The 21,078-nt window shown below is 42.9% G+C and overlaps 1 protein-coding gene across 4 annotated transcripts in view; it reads left to right on the forward strand.

Annotated features, from left to right (window-relative positions):
• LOC106603666 (roundabout homolog 3) overlaps window positions 1-21,078 on the forward strand; it is a 276,581-nt gene that overhangs the window by 218,569 nt on the left and 36,934 nt on the right. For all 4 annotated transcript variants that reach the window (XM_014197616.2, XM_014197615.2, XM_014197617.2 and 1 more), the window contains 2 exons: window positions 8,147-8,271; window positions 12,750-12,921. In XM_014197616.2, coding sequence (XP_014053091.2) covers window positions 8,147-8,271; window positions 12,750-12,921 — 297 coding nt within the window. The remainder of the gene's footprint in view (window positions 1-8,146; window positions 8,272-12,749; window positions 12,922-21,078) is intronic.

The raw sequence follows: 21,078 nt of genomic DNA on the forward strand, positions 1-21,078 counted from the left end.
AGAACATTTGTGCGCAGAACTAAAAAAGCATGTGCGAGCAAGGAGGCCTACAAACATGACTCAGTTACACCAGCTCTGTCAGGAGGAATGGGCCAAAATTCACCCAACTTATTGTGGGAAGCTTGTGGATGGCTACCCGAAACATTTGACTCAAGTTAAACAATTTAAAGGCAATGCTATCAAATACTAATTGCGTTTATGTAAACTTCTGACCCACTGGGAATGTGATGAAAGAAAGTAAAGCTGAAATAAATCATTCTCTCTACTATTATTCTGACATTTCACATTCTTAAAATAAAGTGGTGATCCTAACTGACCCAAGACAGGGAATTTTTCTAGGATTAAATGTCAGGAATTGTGAAAAACTGAGTTCAAATGTATTTGGCTAAGGTGTATGTAAACTTCCGACTTCAACTGTATATATATGATGGGATTTTTCCTACCTTCACTACCTGGGGGGCGGCCCGCCAGGAAGTCCAGGACCCAGTTGCACAGGGCGGGGTTCAGACCCAGGGCCCCGAACTTAATGATGAGCTTCACTATGGTGTTGAAAGCTGTAGTCAATGAACAGCATTCTTACATAGGTATTCCAGAATCTCTGTATGGCTTTCGTCCAAACAGACGCACCACTGAAATGATCTTCACAGCACCACAACTGCTAGAAAAATGAAGGGAGAAAAAGCAACCACTGTACATGACCATTATAGACTTTACAAAAGCCTTTGACTCTGTGAAACGCCATGCCCTCTGGCTGATACTGTAAAAAAATCGTCTGCCCTGACAATTTCACCAGAATACTGCGAATACCAGAACGACAGCTTCAGTGCTCAGGAACAGTGGTGCTGAAACTGAACCCTTCAAGATGAACTCTGGAGTTAAGCAAGGCAGCATCATTGCACCCGCCGTTTTTTAAAATCTTTATCGGTGCCGATGCTGATGGAGGACGATAGCACGCAGCAACAGTCAAAAAATAGCTATTTGAAAGTTGAATGCTTAAAACCAGCAAATCAAATTGTTTGGGGACAGACTTGGTGGATACAACCGAGCACTGAAGGTGATCCTTGGTAAAGACTGCCACTCCCCCACCTTTGGAAGATCTGTCTTGCCGAAAAAGGTTATAACCAGAAAGGTTAACATCAGTGTTCAAAACACTCTTCCTTAACCACATCTCAGTAATGACCAACACACCTGGATTGGTGCTGTGAACCATAGGACAGGCAGAGCTCTGCAGTGCTGATTTATGCAGTGCTGATTTATTTATCTGAATGTGCGTCAGATGGCAACAAGATCATATTGTACAGCAATTGTATCAGGTAACATGAATACAAAGCCGGTGAGAAGTGGTTAGAATAGGATGGGAGTCCAAAAGTCTGTGTAACCAATAGAGAGTCAGAGTCCCTGGGGTCGCACCACCAAAATGCCTTCGCAACATCATGAGGATCAACTGAGAAGACAGGCGCACCAACACCAATGTCCTTGATGAGGCAAACATCAGCAGCATTACCACCAACACTGCTCAACACCAGCTACGATGGACTGGCCTTGTTGTCATGATGCCCAACTCTCGCCTCCCGAAACAGGCCCTGTATTCACAACTAAACGCAGGACAGCGGGCTCCTGGAGGACAAATGAAGCGGTACAAGGACAACCTAAAGACTAAACTCAAAAAGTTCCACATAAACATCTCCAGCTGGAAGGACACTACGAAAAGATAGGTCGACATAGAGGAAAACTGCACAAGAAGGAGTAGCACATTATGAAGAAGATCTCTGCCATGCCGCAGAGGACAAGCAGCAACTTCGAAAGAAGAAACTTTCCATAATAAGGCCCAACCACCATCCACCACCACCACTCACCCCTTCCCACACTGCACCAAAATATGTGGCTCCCGGCTCAGCCTCTTCAGCTATCTGAAGGCCCACAAGCAGGACCCATCAGGAGGACAATCATACTCGACCCCAAGTGATTGCCAATGATGATGATGAGTGTGTGTGTTTGAGAGCCTCCTCTCTCTTAGTGCATGGTTTTAGATCATCTGTTGTAAACACTGTCTGCTGCTGTTTGATTTAGAGGCCTGCTGTGAGTTGCTGTGTTCCATACAACTTCAACACTGAAACTAACTGCACTCTGATCTAGCCTAGCGTAAGCACAGTATGTGGGAGCTGAGGAGTCAGTTGAAAAGTACTATCCACACAAAGACACACACTTCCTTGTGAACATGCATATGTATACACACACACACACACACACACACACACACACACACACACACACACACACACACACACACACACACACACACACACACACACACACACACACACACACACACACACACACACACAGCTGCTTTACCTCTCCCTCTGACCACCACTCTCCTTCCTAACAGACCTCCCTCACATATCTTATCACAAAGAAAGAGTCATGGACTCCCACAGGCTAAAATAGACTCTCTTATGCATGTCTCCCCAGTTATGTGTGTACTTACTTGCAATATAGGCACTTAAAATAAGTCAACGGACTCCTCTTTTGAAATTCAAAGCAAGTATCTATCTATTTTTATTTCAAGGTTGATAAATCAAATAATATATTTCTCCAGCCCCATCCCTCAGCTTAAAACCAAACCAAGTGGCTAATTCCTTTGGCTGACAAAACAAATCAGGATTGTGGCTTTAAGGCTGGAACTTAGTTTCTTAAAACATGTAGTAGGCGGAAGGCATTTCTCATTTCTTCCCTATGACACATCTGATACATTTTCTCAATTCTGGTGTTATGTATATTTTAGATCCACCATTACAGTGTGTTCCCCAATGTGCTATCCCATGTGAGAACATTAAATCTTCTCCATTTTTCCTGCCTCTGAAGCTCAGCTCTGTAGCGCTGTGCCCTTTATGGCTAATTATTTATTGTAGCCATAGGCGATGTGTGAGTGAATGTGTCTCCTCAAATCAAGCATCGCCATTGTTATTCTCAAGTTGGAGCTTCGGAGGGGAAAAAGACCCAGTAAAAAAAACACTAAAACTAGCTGGGTTTGTGCTTAGTCAAGTTGTCTTAATCAAACCCCTTGTCTAGTGTGGACTGGATTTGTTTTGTTGATATTGTTGTTGATGTCACAGGCGTCGAAAGGATTAAAGAAAAACAGGCTGCCTAAGTATGGCTTCCAATCAGAGACAAGGAAAGACACCTGCCTCTGATTGGAAACCATACTCGGCCACACAAGGAAAATGAAACATAGAAACAGAAAACTAGAACAAATTCCCCTAGAAACAAACCAACCCCAAAACACACAAAACAACCCCCCTGCCATGCTCTGACCATTCTACTATGGCAAAATGACCCTTCTCACTGGTCAGGACGTGACAGTCGATATATCATCAAAGTGTGTTGTCTTTGTGTGTGTGCGCACAAGCCAAGGGTGAGGTAGCATAAGATGTGGTTATTACGCTGCGTTTCTGCACTATTTCAGTGCTTTTGTAACCGGTGCTGTACTGCACCGCTGTAACTCTGCATTGTGTGTGGTTGACTGAGACTATAGACGTGTGGACTTTGGAGATCAGGTAGTTTTAATCAAGCAGAATTCACTCTATGCATCCTGCATCTGCATCCAAAAGAAAATCAAACATTTGTAGAGCACATATGTTCTGCGAATCATCGCCTCTTTCTACAACAGATGCACAATACAAGGGACTGGGATCATTTGAGGAGCTAGCCATCGTTCACACATACAATAACCTGCTAATACCTTAGCTAGCTATTAACCACATGTTGAATTCAGAATGTTGACATCATCCTAAAAAGTACAATTACAAGTGCATCTTAACCTCTCTAGGGTCGGCGGGACGAAATCGTCCCACCTACGTAACAGCCAGTGGAATCCTGTGGCGCGTTATTCAAATACCTTAGAAATGCTATTACTTCAATTTCTCAAACATATGACTATTTTACACCATTTTAAAGACAAGACTCTCGTTAATCTAACCACACTGTCCGATTTCAAAAAGGCTTTACAACGAAAGCAAAACATTAGATTATGTCAGCAGAGTACCCAGCCAGAAATAATCAGACACCCATTTTTCAAGCTAGCATATAATGTCACAAAAACCCAGAAGACAGCTAAATGCAGCACTAACCTTTGATGATCTTCATCAGATGACACACCTAGGACATTATGTTATACAATACATGCATGTTTTGTTCAATCAAGTTCATATTTATATCAAAAACCAGCTTTTTACATTAGCATGTGACGTTCAGAACTAGCATGCCCCCCGCAAACTTCCGGTGAAATTACAAAAAATTTACTAAATTACTCACGATAAATGTTCACAAAAAGCATAACAATTATTTTAAGAATTATAGATACAGAACTCCTCTATGCACTCGATATGTCCGATTTTAAAATAGCTTTTCGGTGAAAGCACATTTTGCAATATTCTCAGTAGATAGCCCGGCATCACAGGGCTAGCTATTTAGACACCCAGCAAGTTTAGCACTCACCAAAGTCAGATTTACTATAAGAAAAATGTTATTACCTTTGGTGTTCTTCGTCAGAATGCACTCCCAGGACTTCTACTTCAATAACAAATGTTGGTTTGGTCCCAAATAACCCATCTTTATATCCAAATAGCGGCGTTCAAGACACTATCCGAATGGTAAAGAAGGGTGACGAGCACGGCGCATTTCGTGACAAAAAATGTCTAAATATTCCATTACCGTACTTCGAAGCATGTCAACCGCTGTTTAAAATCAATTTTTATGGCATTTTTCTCATTAAAAAAGCGATAATATTCCGACCGGGAATCTGCGTTTAGGTAAAAAGACGAAAGAAAATAAAGCACGGGGTCGACTCGTGCACGCGCCTAAGCCCATTATCCTCTGATCGGCCACTTGCCAAACGCGCAAATGTGTTTCAGCCTGGGGCTGCCTCGATATCATTCAGCTTTTTCCCGGGCTCTGAGAGCCTATGGGAGCCGTAGGAAGTGTCACGTTACAGCAAAGATCCTCAGTCTTCAATAAACAGAGACAAGAAGAACAAGATCTTGTCAGAGAGGGCACTTCCTGTAAGGAATCTTCTCAGGTTTTTGCCTGCCATATGAGTTCTGTTATACTCACAGACACCATTCAAACAGTTTTAGAAACTTTAGGGTGTTTTCTATCCAAAGCCAATAATTATATGCATTTCTAGTTACTGGGCAGGAGTAGTAACCAGATTAAATCGGGTACGTTTTTTATCCGGCCGTGTCAATACTGCCCCCTACCCCCAACAGGTTAACAATACCATCCACTTATGAGTAACCTCTAAATATACAACATTATTCATGAACAAAACACTGTGTGTATGACTTTGTGCTTAAAAGAATCAAACTTTTCTGAAGACGACAGAAAAAGCGTGCCTACCTCTCATAGTGCATCAAAATGATTTGAGCACGAGCACGCAGGGCAAAACGTAAGTACACACTCTCCTACTCCCACGATGCAGGCATGCATAATAACAAATCAACATGACATATTAATATATGAACCTGGTGAAATTCACATAGTACTTTAACAACTGTTACACTTTCATCAACCGTGACAATGGGATTGAATCAATAGGAGCGCATGCCCCAGAGATAGCTACGTAGACAGGAAAGAGGGACACATTGATTGTTGTTTTCTGGTGTTACTTTTGTTTGCTAGCTAGCTAGCTCTTCTTCTGTCCAACAGCCCCTAGCCTAAATGACAGACAGTAGGGGATGTGTTTCAGATTTTACCTTGTTGACCTTTGGGGTCGGCATGTGGCGTCTCGTTTGACCCCTGAACACGACCCTCAGCGACCTCTGCCCGGGGTCTATTTTGTGGGTGATTTATCCGGTTGTTGACATGCCGACCACACCCGTCCCACTGTGCGAAGAGCGAGGGTGACAGGAAGAAGGGGTAGCTTTGTCTATGGGGCGTCGTTAGGGAAAAATGAAAGCTTGTGGTAGGCCTACACACTTCAGAAATAGAGCAACCATCCTGAAATAAACACACCTCTAAAGTGAAAATACACACAGGGCAGTTAACCAAAGGTGGTAGCTTTTCTGTTAGACTAACTGCTCCAGGTGGGTCGATAATGATTGCTGGGGTCTGGCTCCACTATTGGTTTGATGAATTGAAAGGAAATGAAAGCGGAGATAAATAGGATGCAACCCAAAGGCACTATTAATGTGCTCCGTCAGGACCTGTCTCTAACACTCTTTTCCTTTCTCTCTTTCTGCCTCTCACTCCCCAAACTCACTTGCTCTACCCCCTCTCCTTCTCTCTACCCCCTCTCCTTCTCTCTACCCATATTTCTCTCTACCCCATTTCTCTCTACCCCTCTCAAATCAAATCAAATTTATTTATATAGCCCTTCGTACATCAGCTGATATCTCAAAGTGCTGTACAGAAACCCAGCCTAAAACCCCAAACAGCAAGCAAAGCATGTGAAAGAAGCACGGTGGCTAGGAAAAACTCCCTAGGAAAAACTCCCTAGAAAGGCCAAAAACCTAGGAAGAAACCTAGAGAGGAACCAGGCTATGAGGGGTGGCCAGTCCTCTTCTGGCTGTGCAGGGTGGATATTATAACAGAACATGGTCAAGATGTTAAAATGTTCATAAATGACCAGCATGGTCAAATAATAATAATCATAGTAGTTGTCGAGGGTGCAACAAGCACGTCCGGTGAACAGGTCAGGGTTCCATAGCCGCAGGCAGAACAGTTGAAACTGGAGCAGCAGCACGGCCAGGTGGACTGGGGACAGCAAGGAGTCATCATACCAGGTAGTCCTGAGGCATGGTCCTCGGGCTCAGGTCCTCCGAGAGAAAGACAGAAAGAGAGAAAGAGAGAATTAGAGAGAGCATATTTAAATTCACACAGGACACCGGATAAGACAAGAGAAATACTCCAGATGTAACAGACTGACCCTAGCCCCCCGACACATAAACTACTGCAGCATAAATACTGGAGGCTGAGACAGGAGGGGTCAGAAGACACTGTGGCCCCATCCGATGATACCCCCGGACAGGGCCAAACAGGCAGGATATAACCCCACCCACTTTGCCAAAGCACAGCCCCCACACCACTAGAGGGATGTCTCCAACCACCAACTTACCGTCCTAAGACAAGGCCGAGTATAGCCCACAACGATCTCCGCCATGGCACAACCCAAGGGGGGGCGCCAACCCAGACAGGAAGACCACGTCAGTGACTCAACCCACTCAAGTGACGCACCCCTCCCATGGACGGCTCTCCTTCTCTCTACCCCTCCTCTCTACCCCTCCTTCTCTTTACCCCTTGGCCTTCATCTCTGTCTGCTCTCTAATTGAGAGTGAAAGTGAAATAAGAGAGGTGGATCAGCCAGGGAGATGAGAAATCAATTAGGCACTACAAGGGCAAAGGTGACATCATTACACATTCAGTCTCTCTGCAATAATAGACAATAGCTGGTTGTGTGATCAATGGCAATCAAGAAGCTGTGTGTGTGTGTGTGTGTGTGTGTGTGTGTGTGTGTGTGTGTGTGTGTGTGTGTGTGTGTGTGTGTGTGTGTGTGTGTGTGTGTGTGTGTGTGTGTGTGTGTGTGTGTGTGTGTGAGATTATGAGGATGAAGTTTCATTCTCCTCACCCCCATTGTATTATTTTCCTCCTTCAAAGACATCTGAATACAAGGATCTAGATCAAGAAGTGACCTCCAGATTTGTGCCCCAGTTTAAGGTGTACATGACTGGGTAGGATGTAGAGGGAGGGTGGGCTCCTCTATATGCACCACTGAGCATGCAGAAAGCCAAAGAACCCTAAATCCTTATTAAAAAAAAAATATCATCTTCAAATTATGTAAGTGTTAGATTGGTAGAGTTGTCAAAGTGGTGGTCTGTATTTTATTCACTCTAAACAGAGGTGTGTGTGTGTGTGTCCATAGTGTTTGTGAGCACAGGGGGCTCTGGTGGGCCTCTAAGCATTCCACACATGCACAGTGTCAATGGTGACAGCTTGGTGGACACACACACCGCTTGCAGACACACTCACAAGAAGACAGGATAGCAAGTGCACACCAAACACAGGCATGCACACACGCACGTGCACACACAAAGAAACACAACATGAACATATTTTGGATGTCCTAACATACTCTTCCCTCTCTCTGCAGTGCCCCCTCAGATTGTGGTTCGGCCCCGGGACCAGATCACAGCCCAGGGTCGCACTGTAAACTTCCTCTGTGGAACCAAGGGCAACCCTCCACCTGCCGTGTTCTGGCAGAAAGAAGGCAGCCAGGTAAGACACCCACCATAGAATACTGTATCAGGTCAACACAGTTGTTCTGTATACACCAATATGACCACTTCACTGTGGAAACTGATGTTCAGTCAGTGTGGTTCTGGCACAAAATGGCTGCCATGCCAATGGCAGGCCATTGGTCGAAAATGGGTCATTGATGAAAGAGGACAAAGGAGGCTGACATGAATTGTGCAGAGCATCAGACAGGCTACAGTTAGTCAACTAACAGTCCGATACAACATTGGTGACCCATTAAAGAATTTGAGTTTACACTACCATTCAAAAGTTTGGGGTCACTTAGAAATGTCCTTGTTTTTTAAAGAAAATAAAAAAAATTGTCCATTAAAATAACATCAAATTGATCAGAAATACAGTGTAGACATTGTTAATGTTGTAAATAGTACCCGCAAAACACCAGTCTCAACGTCAACAGTGAAGAGACGACTCCGGGATGCTGGCCTTCTAGGCAGAGTTGCAAAGAAAGAATAACAAAAGAAAGATTAAGATGGGCAAAAGAACACAGACACTGGACAGAGGAACTCTGCCTAGAAGGCCAGTATCCCATAGTCGCTTCTTCACTGTTCACTGATGTTGAGACTGGTGTTTTGCGGGTACTATTTAATGAAGCTGCCAGTTGAGGACTTGTGAGGCGTCTGTTTCTCAAACTAGACACTCTAATGTACTTGTCCTCTTGCTCAGTTGTGCACCGGGGCCTTCCACTCCTCTTTCTATTCTGGTTAGAGCCAGTTTGCGCTGTTCTGTGAAGGGAGTAGAACACAGCGTTGTACGAGATCTTCAGTTTCTTGGCAATTTCGCACATGGAATAGCTGTCATTTCTCAGAACAATAATAGACTGACGAGTTTCAGAAGAAAGTTCTTGTTTCTGGCCATTTTGAGCCTGTAATCGAACCCACAAATGCTGATGCTCCAGATACTCAACAAGTCTAAAGAAGGTCAGTTGTATTGCTTCTTTAATCAGAACAACAGTTTTCAGCTGTGCTAACGTAATTGCAAAAGGGTTTTCTAATGATCAATTAGCCTTTTAAAATAATAAACTTGGATTAGCTAATACAACGTGCCATTGGAACACAGGAGTGATGGTTGCTGATAATGGGCCTCTGTACGCCTATGTAGATATTCCATGAAAAATCAGCCCGTGTAAAGGTGTGGGTGTAGCTGGTGCAGAGGAGTCAGGCGCAGGACAGCAGAGATGAGTACCAAGCACATGTAGAAATACCAAGCCCACACAAAAGGACCGAAATACATAAAACAAACACGCACAAAAACCATGGGGAAAACAGAGGGTAAAAGAATGAACATGTAATTGGGGAATTGAAACCAGGTGTGTAAAACAAAGACAAAACAAATGGAAAATGAAAAGTGGATCGGCGATGGCTAGAAGGCCGGTGACGTCGACCGCCGAACACCGCCCGAACAAGGAGAGGGACCGACTTCAGTGGAAGTCGTGACAGCCCGTTTCCAGCTACAATAGTCATTTACAACATTAACAATGTCTACACTGTATTTCTGATAAATTTTATGTTATTTTAATGGACAAAAAATGTGCTTTACTTTCAAAAACAAGGAAATGTCTAAGTGACCCCAAACTTTTGAACGGTAGCGTATATTATAAGCTCATAGAAAGGGTAACAAATGTGTTATCCTTTCTATGAGTTTATAATGTAAACTCCAGCACGAAAGGTACTGTTTACTTGATCATGTCAACATGATGTAACAGCAGTTTACAGCATTTAAAATAAAATAGTTTTTCTTCCTCTCCCCCAGTCCACATAAACTGTTTTGCTTTATTTCCCATGAGCTTCACCCGAATACTCCCTAGTGGCTGAAATACAACTGTAATAAGCCCCTTACAACACCAGTATCACCAGCAGTACATTTACCGTTAATTCCCATAACTTCTAATCTACACTTGTTTGGTTACGGTATTTTCTGGTAATAATAATGATATATTGAATGCATTACAGTCTTACCGATGTCAATGTAGAAGTGGACATGTTGTTTGTAGAGCGCACAACCTAGGCTACACATGTTTATTTCATTCCATTTACAAGTTGTCAATTAATTCATTGTCTTTTGTTTGGAGCTCTCCTGTCAATCTTGAGTAAGGACACACACTTAATTACGTATAGAACTAGGCCTAGGCTACCTGGCCTGCTCGGAAATGTAGGCCTATAAATGTGCCCATTTGGGGATCTGATACTATTTCTGATACTATTTCTGATTGTCTTAACTCACCATGTGGAGATTCTCAAACTCATTTTTCTTTGCCTCAAACAGTCAGTAAACAGTATTTTTTCACATCCATTGAGACCGTCAATAGCTCCTCAACATAGCCTATTTGAAAAATCTGTCCAGCTCTTCCTTTCGATAGCCACTCAGCATGAAATGGAAAAAAACGTCATGCTCTGGTCGGGTGGAAACGTCATAAAATAGGCATAACTGATTACGTCTTATCCCTTGCACAAAAAGCCTACAGCGGTGTCTGTCTGTTTGGAGCTCATTGGCACAGGAAACTCTGAGGGCCCAGAATATTTGATACAATGTTGTTTGCAAGTTTGTTAGCACCAGCTTCTGGCTGACCAAGTTAATGGTTGATACAATGTTTCAAGTTACTTGCAGACAGGCCATGCGTAGCCAATGTGGTTTATAGGATTTTTATTTTTATCAGGATATTTTCTACCTGTGGGCTGCAATGTCTTTATTTGTTGGCTTTATGTAGGCTGTTTTTACACATTGGCAATGGCAATGGCAATAGAAGTTACTTTTAGATTTGTATCATTTTCATCTAGATAGTTTTGATTAATCACATGACATTGACTTTGAGATAGGAAGACCTTTTTATAAATATAATGCAACCGTTCCATGAAAATGTGCATATGAAAATCATAACTGTCATGCAGATTAGTAGAAATGGTACGATAACTTGGCACTCCAAATGGAAAAGGATGCCGACCACTGATGTAGCCTATTACTGGGAACTTCAGGCCAGCAGCAGCGGGAAGCAGGAGGAGCAGGATCGGAAACAGTTTTTTTTCTTCTGGTTAGGCTATATTGATCTCTGGCTCCCTCTTTAGTAATTTGTCCTCACACGCACATGTGCTCAAGCGCACACACACTTTTTGAGGCAGTGGGAGGTGAACCCTGGTGTTAGTCTATGGTGTAAATGTGCAATATACTTCTCATTTTAGAGCAGATCTCACCAGGAGTATATAGGCTCCTTAGGCAAGATAGAAAATAAGTATGTGTATGTCTCTGCGTGCGTGCGTGTCACTGTGAGAATCCAGAGAACTCTGTGAAGCATCACAGTCTGCGGCAGCATGCTGAAAGGCCTGGTGGGAGTGTGTGCGTGGGAGCCTGTAGCATCACTCTCAGGGACAGAAGGAGGGTGGGGGGGTGATGGAGAGAGAGATATGAAGAGAAGGTGGATAGAGGGAGAGAGTGGTTGGTATAGTGGGTAGAGGGAGAGGTAGAAACAGAAACAGAAAAGGGAAGATAGAAATGGATAGATGCTAATGTAAAAGAGGGGAGAGGAATGAGAAGTTGATGTAGAGAGCGAAGGATTGTATGTGGGAGTCGGAGATGCAGAGAGAGAGAGAGAACCCATTTGTAGCCCTGCCATGGCTGTGTTAGATAACACCAAACTGCCTGGCTCTAAATAGCACAACAGAGGGCTTCTCTTTGGTTTAACTAACTATTCCCACTATACCTTCCTCTATCCCTCTGCGCCTCTCTCCTCCCTCTTTCCCTCCCTCTAGCTCTCCCTTTGTGCCCCTGTGGCCCTCTCTTTTCTCCCTCTTCTTTGCCCTTTCCCTCTATTTTTTCCCTCCCTCTGTGCCCATCTTCTCCCTCTATCCCTCCCTCTATCCGTCTGTGCCTGTCTCCTCCCTCTCTCTATCCCTAAGCGCGACTGTGGCCCTCTCCCTTTTTCACTCTTTCTCTGCCTCTCACGCACACACGATTATCCCTTCATCTTTTACCTCTAGCCATGGGCTGTCCACCAACCAGCTTTAAGCCTCTTAGAGGACAGAGTCAAAGAGCACCGCACCCTTGCACCCCCCCCCCCCCCCAAAAAAAATATACACATACACATTACAGGCGACGAAAACCACACACACATACACTGCATGCATTTAGCAAACAGACATGCATGCACACACAGACATTCTCTCTCTCTCTCTCTTTCATGTGGCCTTTCAGATGGCTGAATTATCTTAAGTGTATCCACTGCTTCACACTTTCAAAATCCCACTGGCAAAATACTATTCAGTTTTACACAGCCAATTTCTATCAAGGTAGTTAATTGAGAACCAAATTACGTTCAAAATAATGTGATGTTATGATATGCTTTACCTGTTGTGTGACAACAGTTGTTGTGAAGTTTTGTCCCCTTGTGCTGACTGGTTTCAGCCTACTTGTTATGTGACAGTGTGTTGTGTCATTTCCTGCCTCCCCAGATCCTGCTGTTCCCCATCCAGGAAGCTGCCCAGTCGGGCCGGTTCTCTGTGTCTCTGAGCGGGGAACTGACCATCACAGACGTCCACAGTGAGGACTCGGGATACTACATCTGTCAGGCTATCTCTGTAGCTGGGAGCATCCTCACCAAGGCCCTGCTGGAGGTCGAGAGTGGTGAGTGTCTGTGGGAGGAACACAAACTCTAGAGGGCTTCACAGATCCACATATACCTGAGACCCGATCTGGGACCCAAGCGGGTCCGAATCCACATATACCCGTGGGGTGGCAGGTAGCCTAGTGTTTAAAGCGTTGGGCCAATAACCAAAAGGTTGCTGGATTGAATCCCCGAGCTGACAAGGTAAAAATCTGTTGTTGTGCCCCTGAACAAGGCAGTGAACAAGGCACTGTTCCCCGGTAGGCCGTCATTGTAAGTAAGAATATGTTCTTAACTGACTTGCCTAGTTAAATAAAGGTTAAATAAAAATCCAGAAGTCTAAATAATGTCACAGGTCTCAGAAGGATCTGATATTTTATTATTATTTAATTTTTTCACCTTTATTTAACCAGGTAGGCAAGTTGAGAACAAGTTCTCATTTACAACTGGGACCTGGCCAAGATAAAGCAAAGCAGTTCGACACATACAACAACACAGAGTTACACATGGAGTAAAACAAACATACAAACAATAATACAGTAGAAAAACAAGTCCATATACAATGTGTGCAAATGAGGTGAGATAAGGGAGGTAAGGCAATAAATAGGCCATGGTGGCGAAGTAAATACAATATAGCAATTAAACACTGGAATGGTAGATGTGCAGTAGATGAATGTGCAAAGTAGAAATACTGGGGTGCAAAGGAGCAATATAAATAAATAAATACAGTAGGGTATGAGGTAGTTGTTTGGGCTATTTACAGATGGGTTATGTACAGGTGCAGTGATCTGTCAGCTGCTCTGACAGCTGGTGGTTAAAGCTTGTGAGGGAGATAAGTGTCTCCAGTTTCAGTGATTTTTGTAGTTCGTTCCAGTCATTGGCAGCAGAGAACTGGAAGGAGAGGCGGCCAAAGGAGGAATTGGCTTTGGGGGTGACCAGTGAGATATACCTGCTGGAGCGCATGCTACGGGTGGGTGCTGCTATGGTGACCAGCGAGCTGAGATAAGGCGGGGCTTTACCTAGCAGGGTCTTGTAGATGACCTGGAGCCAGTGGGTTTGGCGATGAGTATGAAGCGAGGGCCAGCCAACGAGAGCGTATAGGTCGCAGTGGTGGGTAGTATATGGGGCTTTGGTGACAAAACGGATGGCACTGTGATAGACTGCATCCAATTTGTTGAGTAGAGTGTTGGAGGCTATTTTGTAAATGACATCACCGAAGTCGAGGATCGGTAGGATGGTCAGTTTTACGAGGGTATGTTTGGCAGCATGAGTGAAGGATGCTTTGTTGCAAAAAAGGAAGTCAATTCTAGATTTAATTTTGGATTGGAGATGTTTGATGTGAGTCTGGAAGGAGAGTTTACAGTCTAACCAGACACCTAGGTATTTGTAGTTGTCCACATATTCTAAGTCAGAACCGTCCAGAGTAGTGATGCTGGACGGGAGGGCAGGTGCGGGCAGCGATCGGTTGAAGAGCAATATGATTGTCTCGGGTATGTGTAATTTTAACCGACTTGTCCGGAATGGCATGTACAGATCCGAACGCGATTGCTGCAGTAGAGACAAAGAGAGACATTTTATAATTTATGCAGCTGCTCTTGCTTTTCAAGAGAGAAGTGCGTGGCGCCTGTAGCTTGTTGTTGGCCAATCATAAAGTTCCTTCGGAAAGTATTCTGATGCCTTGACTTTTCCACATTTTGTTATAGCCATATTCTAGCCCTAACCCTAACCCCATAATGACAAAGCAAAAACAGGTTTTTAGAATTTTTTGCTAATTTAAAACTGAAATTTCACATTTACACAAGTATTCAGACCCTTTACTCAGTACTTTGTTGAAGCACCTTTGGCAGCAATTACATCATTGAGTCTTTTTGGGTATGACGCTACAAGTTTTGCACACCTGTATTTGGGAAGTTTCTCCCATTCTTCTCTGCAGATCCTCTCAAGCTCTGTCAGGTTGGATGGGGAGCGTTGCTGCACAGCAATTTTCAGGTTTCTCCAGAGATCTTCGATTGGGTTCAAGTCCGGGCTCTGGCTGGGCCACTCAAGGACAATCAGAGACTTGTCCCGAAGCCACTCCTGCATTGTCTTGGATGTGTGCTTTGGGTCATTGTCCTGTTGGAAGGGGAACCTTCACCCCAGTCTGAAGTCCTGAGCGCTCTGAGGCAGGTTTTGGTGGAGTGCTGCAGAGATGGTTGTCCTTCTGGAAGGTTCTTCCATCTCCACAGAGGAACTCTAGAGCTCTGTCAGAGTGACCATCGGGTTCTTGGTCACCTCCCTGACCAAGACCCTTAGCCCCCGATTGCTCAGTTTGGCTGAGCGGCCAGCTCTAGTAAGAGTCTTGGTGGTTCCAAACTTCTTCCATTTAAGAATGATGGAAGCCACTGTGTTCCTGGGAACCTTCAATGCGGCAGAATTTTTTTGGTACCCTTCTCCAGATCTGTGTCTCGACATAATCCTGTCTCGGAGCTCTACGGACAATTCCTTCGACCTCATGGCTTGGTTTTTGCTCTGACATGCACTGTCAACTGTGGGACCTTATATAGACAGGCGTGTGCCTTTCCAAATCATGTCCAATCAATTGAATTTACCACAGGTGGACTCCAATCAAGTTGTAGAAACATCTCAAGGATGATCAATGGAAACAGGATACACGTGAGCTCAATTTCGAGTCTCATAGCAATACTTATGTAAATAAGCTATGTGTTTTTTATTTTTAATACGTTTGTAAAACATTCTAAAAACCTCTTTAAACTTCGTCATTATGGGGTATTGTGTGGAGATTGCTGAAAAATATATATATTTAATCTATTTTAGAATAAGGCTGTAACATAACAAAATGTGGAGAAGTCAAGGGGTCTGAATACTTTCCAAAGGCACTGTAAGTTATCAAAGTGGCAATAGGCTAAAGAAATAGAGCCTCACTCCATGTGTGGCAAAAGTTAATAGATATCTAATCAATGGAAGATGAAATTAAATGACATAATTCAAAGTTATAGGAAAAGGATAGACTACAATGACCAATAGCCAACAGGGAGGCAGACTGCTACTTAATATTCTGAATGGAGTTGTTGTTATTTGTAACAGTAGGAAGAGAAAGTGCATGCACTGCAGCCTCAGTTAGCCTAGCTAGCTAACATTAGCTAGCTTAACTAGCTTCTCCTGGTTTGAAGCAGTCAAGACAGGTACTAAGTAATCCGCTTCTCCTGGTTTGATGCAGTTAAGACAGGTACTGCATAATCATATTTGATGATAAATAACTTTGGGAGCTATGGCAGCAAGTTGACTTGGTTAGTTGCTGTCTCTCCCTCCCTCCTCTCCATGTCACTTGCTCACAGTATGGCCCTTCTCCCCTGCCTGCTAGAGCAACACCTCTCTCCCTCCTCTCGAGTTTTATCAGCTCTGGTTTATAAAGTAGCTGAAATGTTTTCCTTTCTGTTGCTTTCTTCACTCGGATCAGACCGGGTCTGGATCCAAGCAGGTCTATACGGATAGGGTCTAGTTGTCCCTGGGTCCATTCGGAACAGGTCTCTATATAATAAAAAAATGTATGCCTATCGGGTCCGGGGGGGGGGGGGGGTTCTGTACAGTACTCCAGCACTTTCGATTTGAAATGATACATTGACTATGAGGAAATGCAGATGTGGATGCTACCATGAATCCTGAATGAATCAATGAATAATGATGAGTGAGAAAGTTACAGATGCACAAATATCCTACCCCAAAATTCTAACCTCCCCTGTTATAGTAATGGTGAGAGGTTAGCATGTATTTGGAGTATCATATGTGCATCATTATTCATGATTCATTTAGAACCATCTGTTATCACGGTAGCATCCACATTACTATAGACGTGTTTAGAAACATATTATATTCTTATTCACCATAAAAGTGTCCTCAGAATGACACAATGCATAATTTTCCATACATATCTATTGGGTACAAAATAATCTGAAACACATCCTAAAACAAAAAGCAAATGCATCCAACAAGTTTGTAGAGTCACAAGCTTGATGTAATCATTGCGTGCTAGGAATATTGGACCAAATAATAAACGTTCTACTACTTTAATACACATAAGTGAATTTGTTCCAATACTTTTGGTCCATTAATATGGGGAGGGGGACTATTTACAAAAAGTGCTGTAATTTCTAAACGGTTCACCCGATATGAATGAAAATACCTTCAAATTTAAGCGGACAGTCCACACTATAACCTTACCGTTATTGTATAATTTCAAATCCAAAGCGCTGGAGTACAGAGCCAAAAGAACAAAACATTTGTCACAGTCCCAATACTTTTGGAGCTTATTCTCCCTCCAGGATTCCGCAATTCTGCGATCGCATTTTGGTAAAATCAACAAATCCATGCATTTGCAAGGCCTTGCAAATTTGACCAATCAATGCACTACTTCCGCATAAAGCAGTCAAATCTTTACATTTACATTTTACATTTTTGTAATTTAGCAGAAACTCTTATCCAGGGCAACTTACAGTAAGTGCATTCATCTTAAGATAGGTAGGTGGGACAACCAAATGTCTCAGTCATAGTAAGTCCATTTTTCCTCAATAAAGTAGCTATCAGCAAAGTCAGAGCTAGTGGCGGGGAGTCAAGTGCGGGTGTTAGGAGTGGGTATTGTGGGATTATTTAAGATACTCTTTGAAGAGGTAGGGTTGTGTTTTTTGGAAGATGGGCAGGGACTCTGCTGTCCTAGCTTCAGGGGGAAGCTGGGGTCCCAGGACAGAGAAGAGCGTTGACTGGGCTGAGCGGGAGGTGCCCTCCCGTAGGGGTGGGAGCGCCAAGAGACCAGAGTTGGCAAATCATATCAATATTATCACATAAAACTGACACATCACCACAGTACAAAAAGAGGGCTCACAATTTCAACCAATCACTGCACATTTACTGCATAATATGGTTCAATCAAGCCACACGTCAACAAACTTTTTCCCTCGTCAGAGCATTTTCAGGACAAATTTGACAAAATCAGGGCATATTGCCATGCAAAATGTCAGATATAGGGTTGCAAAGGGAGATATAGGTTTGCAAACTTTCTAAGTTTACCAGTAAACTGCCAGAATTTTGGTATCTTTCAAGGATTTTCTGTAATCTATCAGAAGACATCTAGTGGCCCTTTTGGGTACTTTAGATTTTTACAGGTGTCTGTAATTAGCTCTGGCCCTCTGTGTGGCCTTATCAATGTAAAATATATGACATAATTAAATAAGATGATTTTAAAATAAAAAATCATTATCCTAATTATAAACCATCAACTTAGTGAATACCTTTGGTGTTTCATTTTTTAAATTTTACTAGGCAAGTCAGTTAAGAACAAATTCTTATTTTCAATGACGGCCTAGGAACAGTGCCTTGTTCGGGGCAGAACAACAGATTTTGTACCTTGTCAGCTCAGGGATTTGATCTTGCAACCTTTCAGTTACTAATAAATCCTTTATTATTACATGTTAATATGTATTTGTTGTCAATGTTTTGGTGTCAAACTAGTGGCAGTTGTGAATAAAAGTCAATATTTGGAAGTTACAGAGTTAATTGAAAATAATGCTTAAATGCTTTTTTCATTAATTAGGCTATTTTCTCATTAACCATATGGTCTATCTACTAGAAACTGATGGACAATATGGACACAGATATAAAAAATGAATACTATATATGCATTTTTTTTGTTAAAGTTATTAGAGTATAAATTACCAAATTTACAATAGATTGCCATCGATTTTTTGTTAATTAACACATTTACTGAAGATTCCCGGGACTTTGGTATATTACCAGTACCTTTGCAACCCTAGTCAGAATTGCCAAAAAATGTAGCATTTTGTTAATGCAAATATCCCAAGAAATCACCAGGAAATCCTGTAGGGATGATATACATTGATATATATTGTATATCATGATATACATGATCTATATTGTATAGCTGTTCATACACAAAAGTCTGGGACAGACACACACATGCTAAACACACACACAAATCAGGAAATCATGGCATGTTTTAATCTCCCACCTGCCTGAACATTGTCGTTAAAGAATGCATACCCACCGTCCCATAAATTCATAGGCCTCCAAAATAGTTGTTTGCACCGTCATAACCTCTTATTGTGTGTGTGTGTATCAGTTTGTTTGTGTGTGTATGTGTATGTATGCGTCAGAGGCTGATGGGAGGAGCTATTGGAGGGCTCCTTGTAATGGCTGGAATAGAATTAATGGAACCGAGACAAACGTGGTTTCCACATGTTTGTGTTTGATAGCATTACATTTATTCCATTCCAGCCATTACAATGAGCCCATCCTCCTATCGCTCCTCCCACCAGCCTTCACTGGTGTGTGTGTGAATGCGTGTGTGTGCTTGTGCATTCCTGTGTGAGTGAGTGTGAGCCAGTTTGTGTGTGTATGAAAGCTAATCTGTAAGGACAGAAACCTTGCGTGAGTTTCCCTGGAGTTAGTGATCCCTAGGGGGTAATCAACTATCGCACACACAGCCAGCTTCAATTAACCAATCTCCTAAACCCAACCCAGAGCCTTCCTCGTACAAACCCACATTCATATCCCATTACCATCGAACACGTTGGATGCATCCTAAATGGCACTGTATTTGTTTATAGTGCACTACATTTGAGCAGAGCCCTAGGTCAAATGTAGTGCACTATAAAGGGAAAAGAGTGCCATTTGGGATTTAGTCCGACAACCTAATAATCATTTTTTATGCTGACATATTTCATGGACTGGACCACCAGTAACCCCCCCCACACCCCCCACCCCCCGCCTCCCCTCACCCTCCATCACTTCCTTCACAATTGTTTAAACCCAAATCAATTAAAGATTCTTCAAAGCCATCAAACATAAAAGATTGTCGCCCCCCCTCAGTCCCCCAAATGAACAAACAGCAGGAGGTAACGCAAGACGTAATCAAAAAGGACAAGTCAGAATGGCGCTATGCAAATTAACCTCGCCGGGAACACATGCTCCCCTCGTCCCGCCGTGCCAAATAAGGAAGGGGATAAACTGCATTTGTGCTCCATGTCTGTCTCAAAGCACTGTACCTTAGCTAGAATATTGTAGCTTAGCATACAGACAACAACCTAAGTGTACATTATGCTTACAGCTCAAGGGTAAATATTTGTTTCACATTTTCCCTTTGTCATAGTTCAGCCATAGTGTTTAAGTTCATAAACCAACAATATCACTAGCTATGTCTTCAGCAAAAAATGCATTTCTGGGTCCCATAGAAAGATATTTGTCTCATGATGATACAATAAGACTGTAGTTTTTAGGTACATTTTGTGTTAATAATTTGTTTTGGCAACATTGGCTGGGGTACAATCACGCAAAACACACAATTTAAAAAACTTGAAATACGACTAAATGTCATTGAGCAGACTTCATGTCAATAGACTACACACTGAAAATGAGGTACAGTGGTACTTAAGTGACGTTGAAACTGTATGTTGTTCTGTAAGATGTCAGCACACACACAGTAATGTTTACATGATGGTGTACACACAGACGTACAGAGTTGGCATAGACAGACACATATATGTCCATTGGCTTGCCTCTGTTTGCAGGGCAATGGTGGTTTAGTGAGCCTATAGCCAGGGCCTGTGCTTCACTACAGGATGGACAGTCTATGGAGTGATGGGATTTAGTGCCAAGGGGCAAGGCGTACACTATTGATGTAAATTGCATACTGTACTACTTGCGTTCTATATTGCTCAATAAGAGTCAATGCAGAGTGCCAATGCAATTAAAACGATAATTATACTGTTCATCTGTGGACACTGTTCACTATTCAGGCACAGGCCCACACACATAAACACTCAAGCACACAAACACTCCGCACCTCCTTCCCATATTACAGCCTCTATGAAGGTAGATTGACATGTATCCACTTACGCCATATGGCTATTTAGCACACAAAACAAAGCCACATAGTACCAATGCTCCTTATAGCACCCATCACTGCACTCTATACTCCTCTGTAAACTGGTTATCTCTGTATACCCGTCGCAAGACCCACTGATTGATGCTTATTTATAAAACCCTCCTAGGCCCCCCCTCCCCCCTATCTGAGATATCTACTGCAGCCCTTATCCTCCACATACAACACTTGTTCTGCCAGTCACATTCTGTTAAAGGTCCCCAAAGCACATACATCCCAGGGTTGC

Source organism: Salmo salar, chromosome ssa04, assembly GCF_905237065.1.
Source record: "Salmo salar chromosome ssa04, Ssal_v3.1, whole genome shotgun sequence".
NCBI lineage: Eukaryota > Metazoa > Chordata > Actinopteri > Salmoniformes > Salmonidae > Salmo > Salmo salar.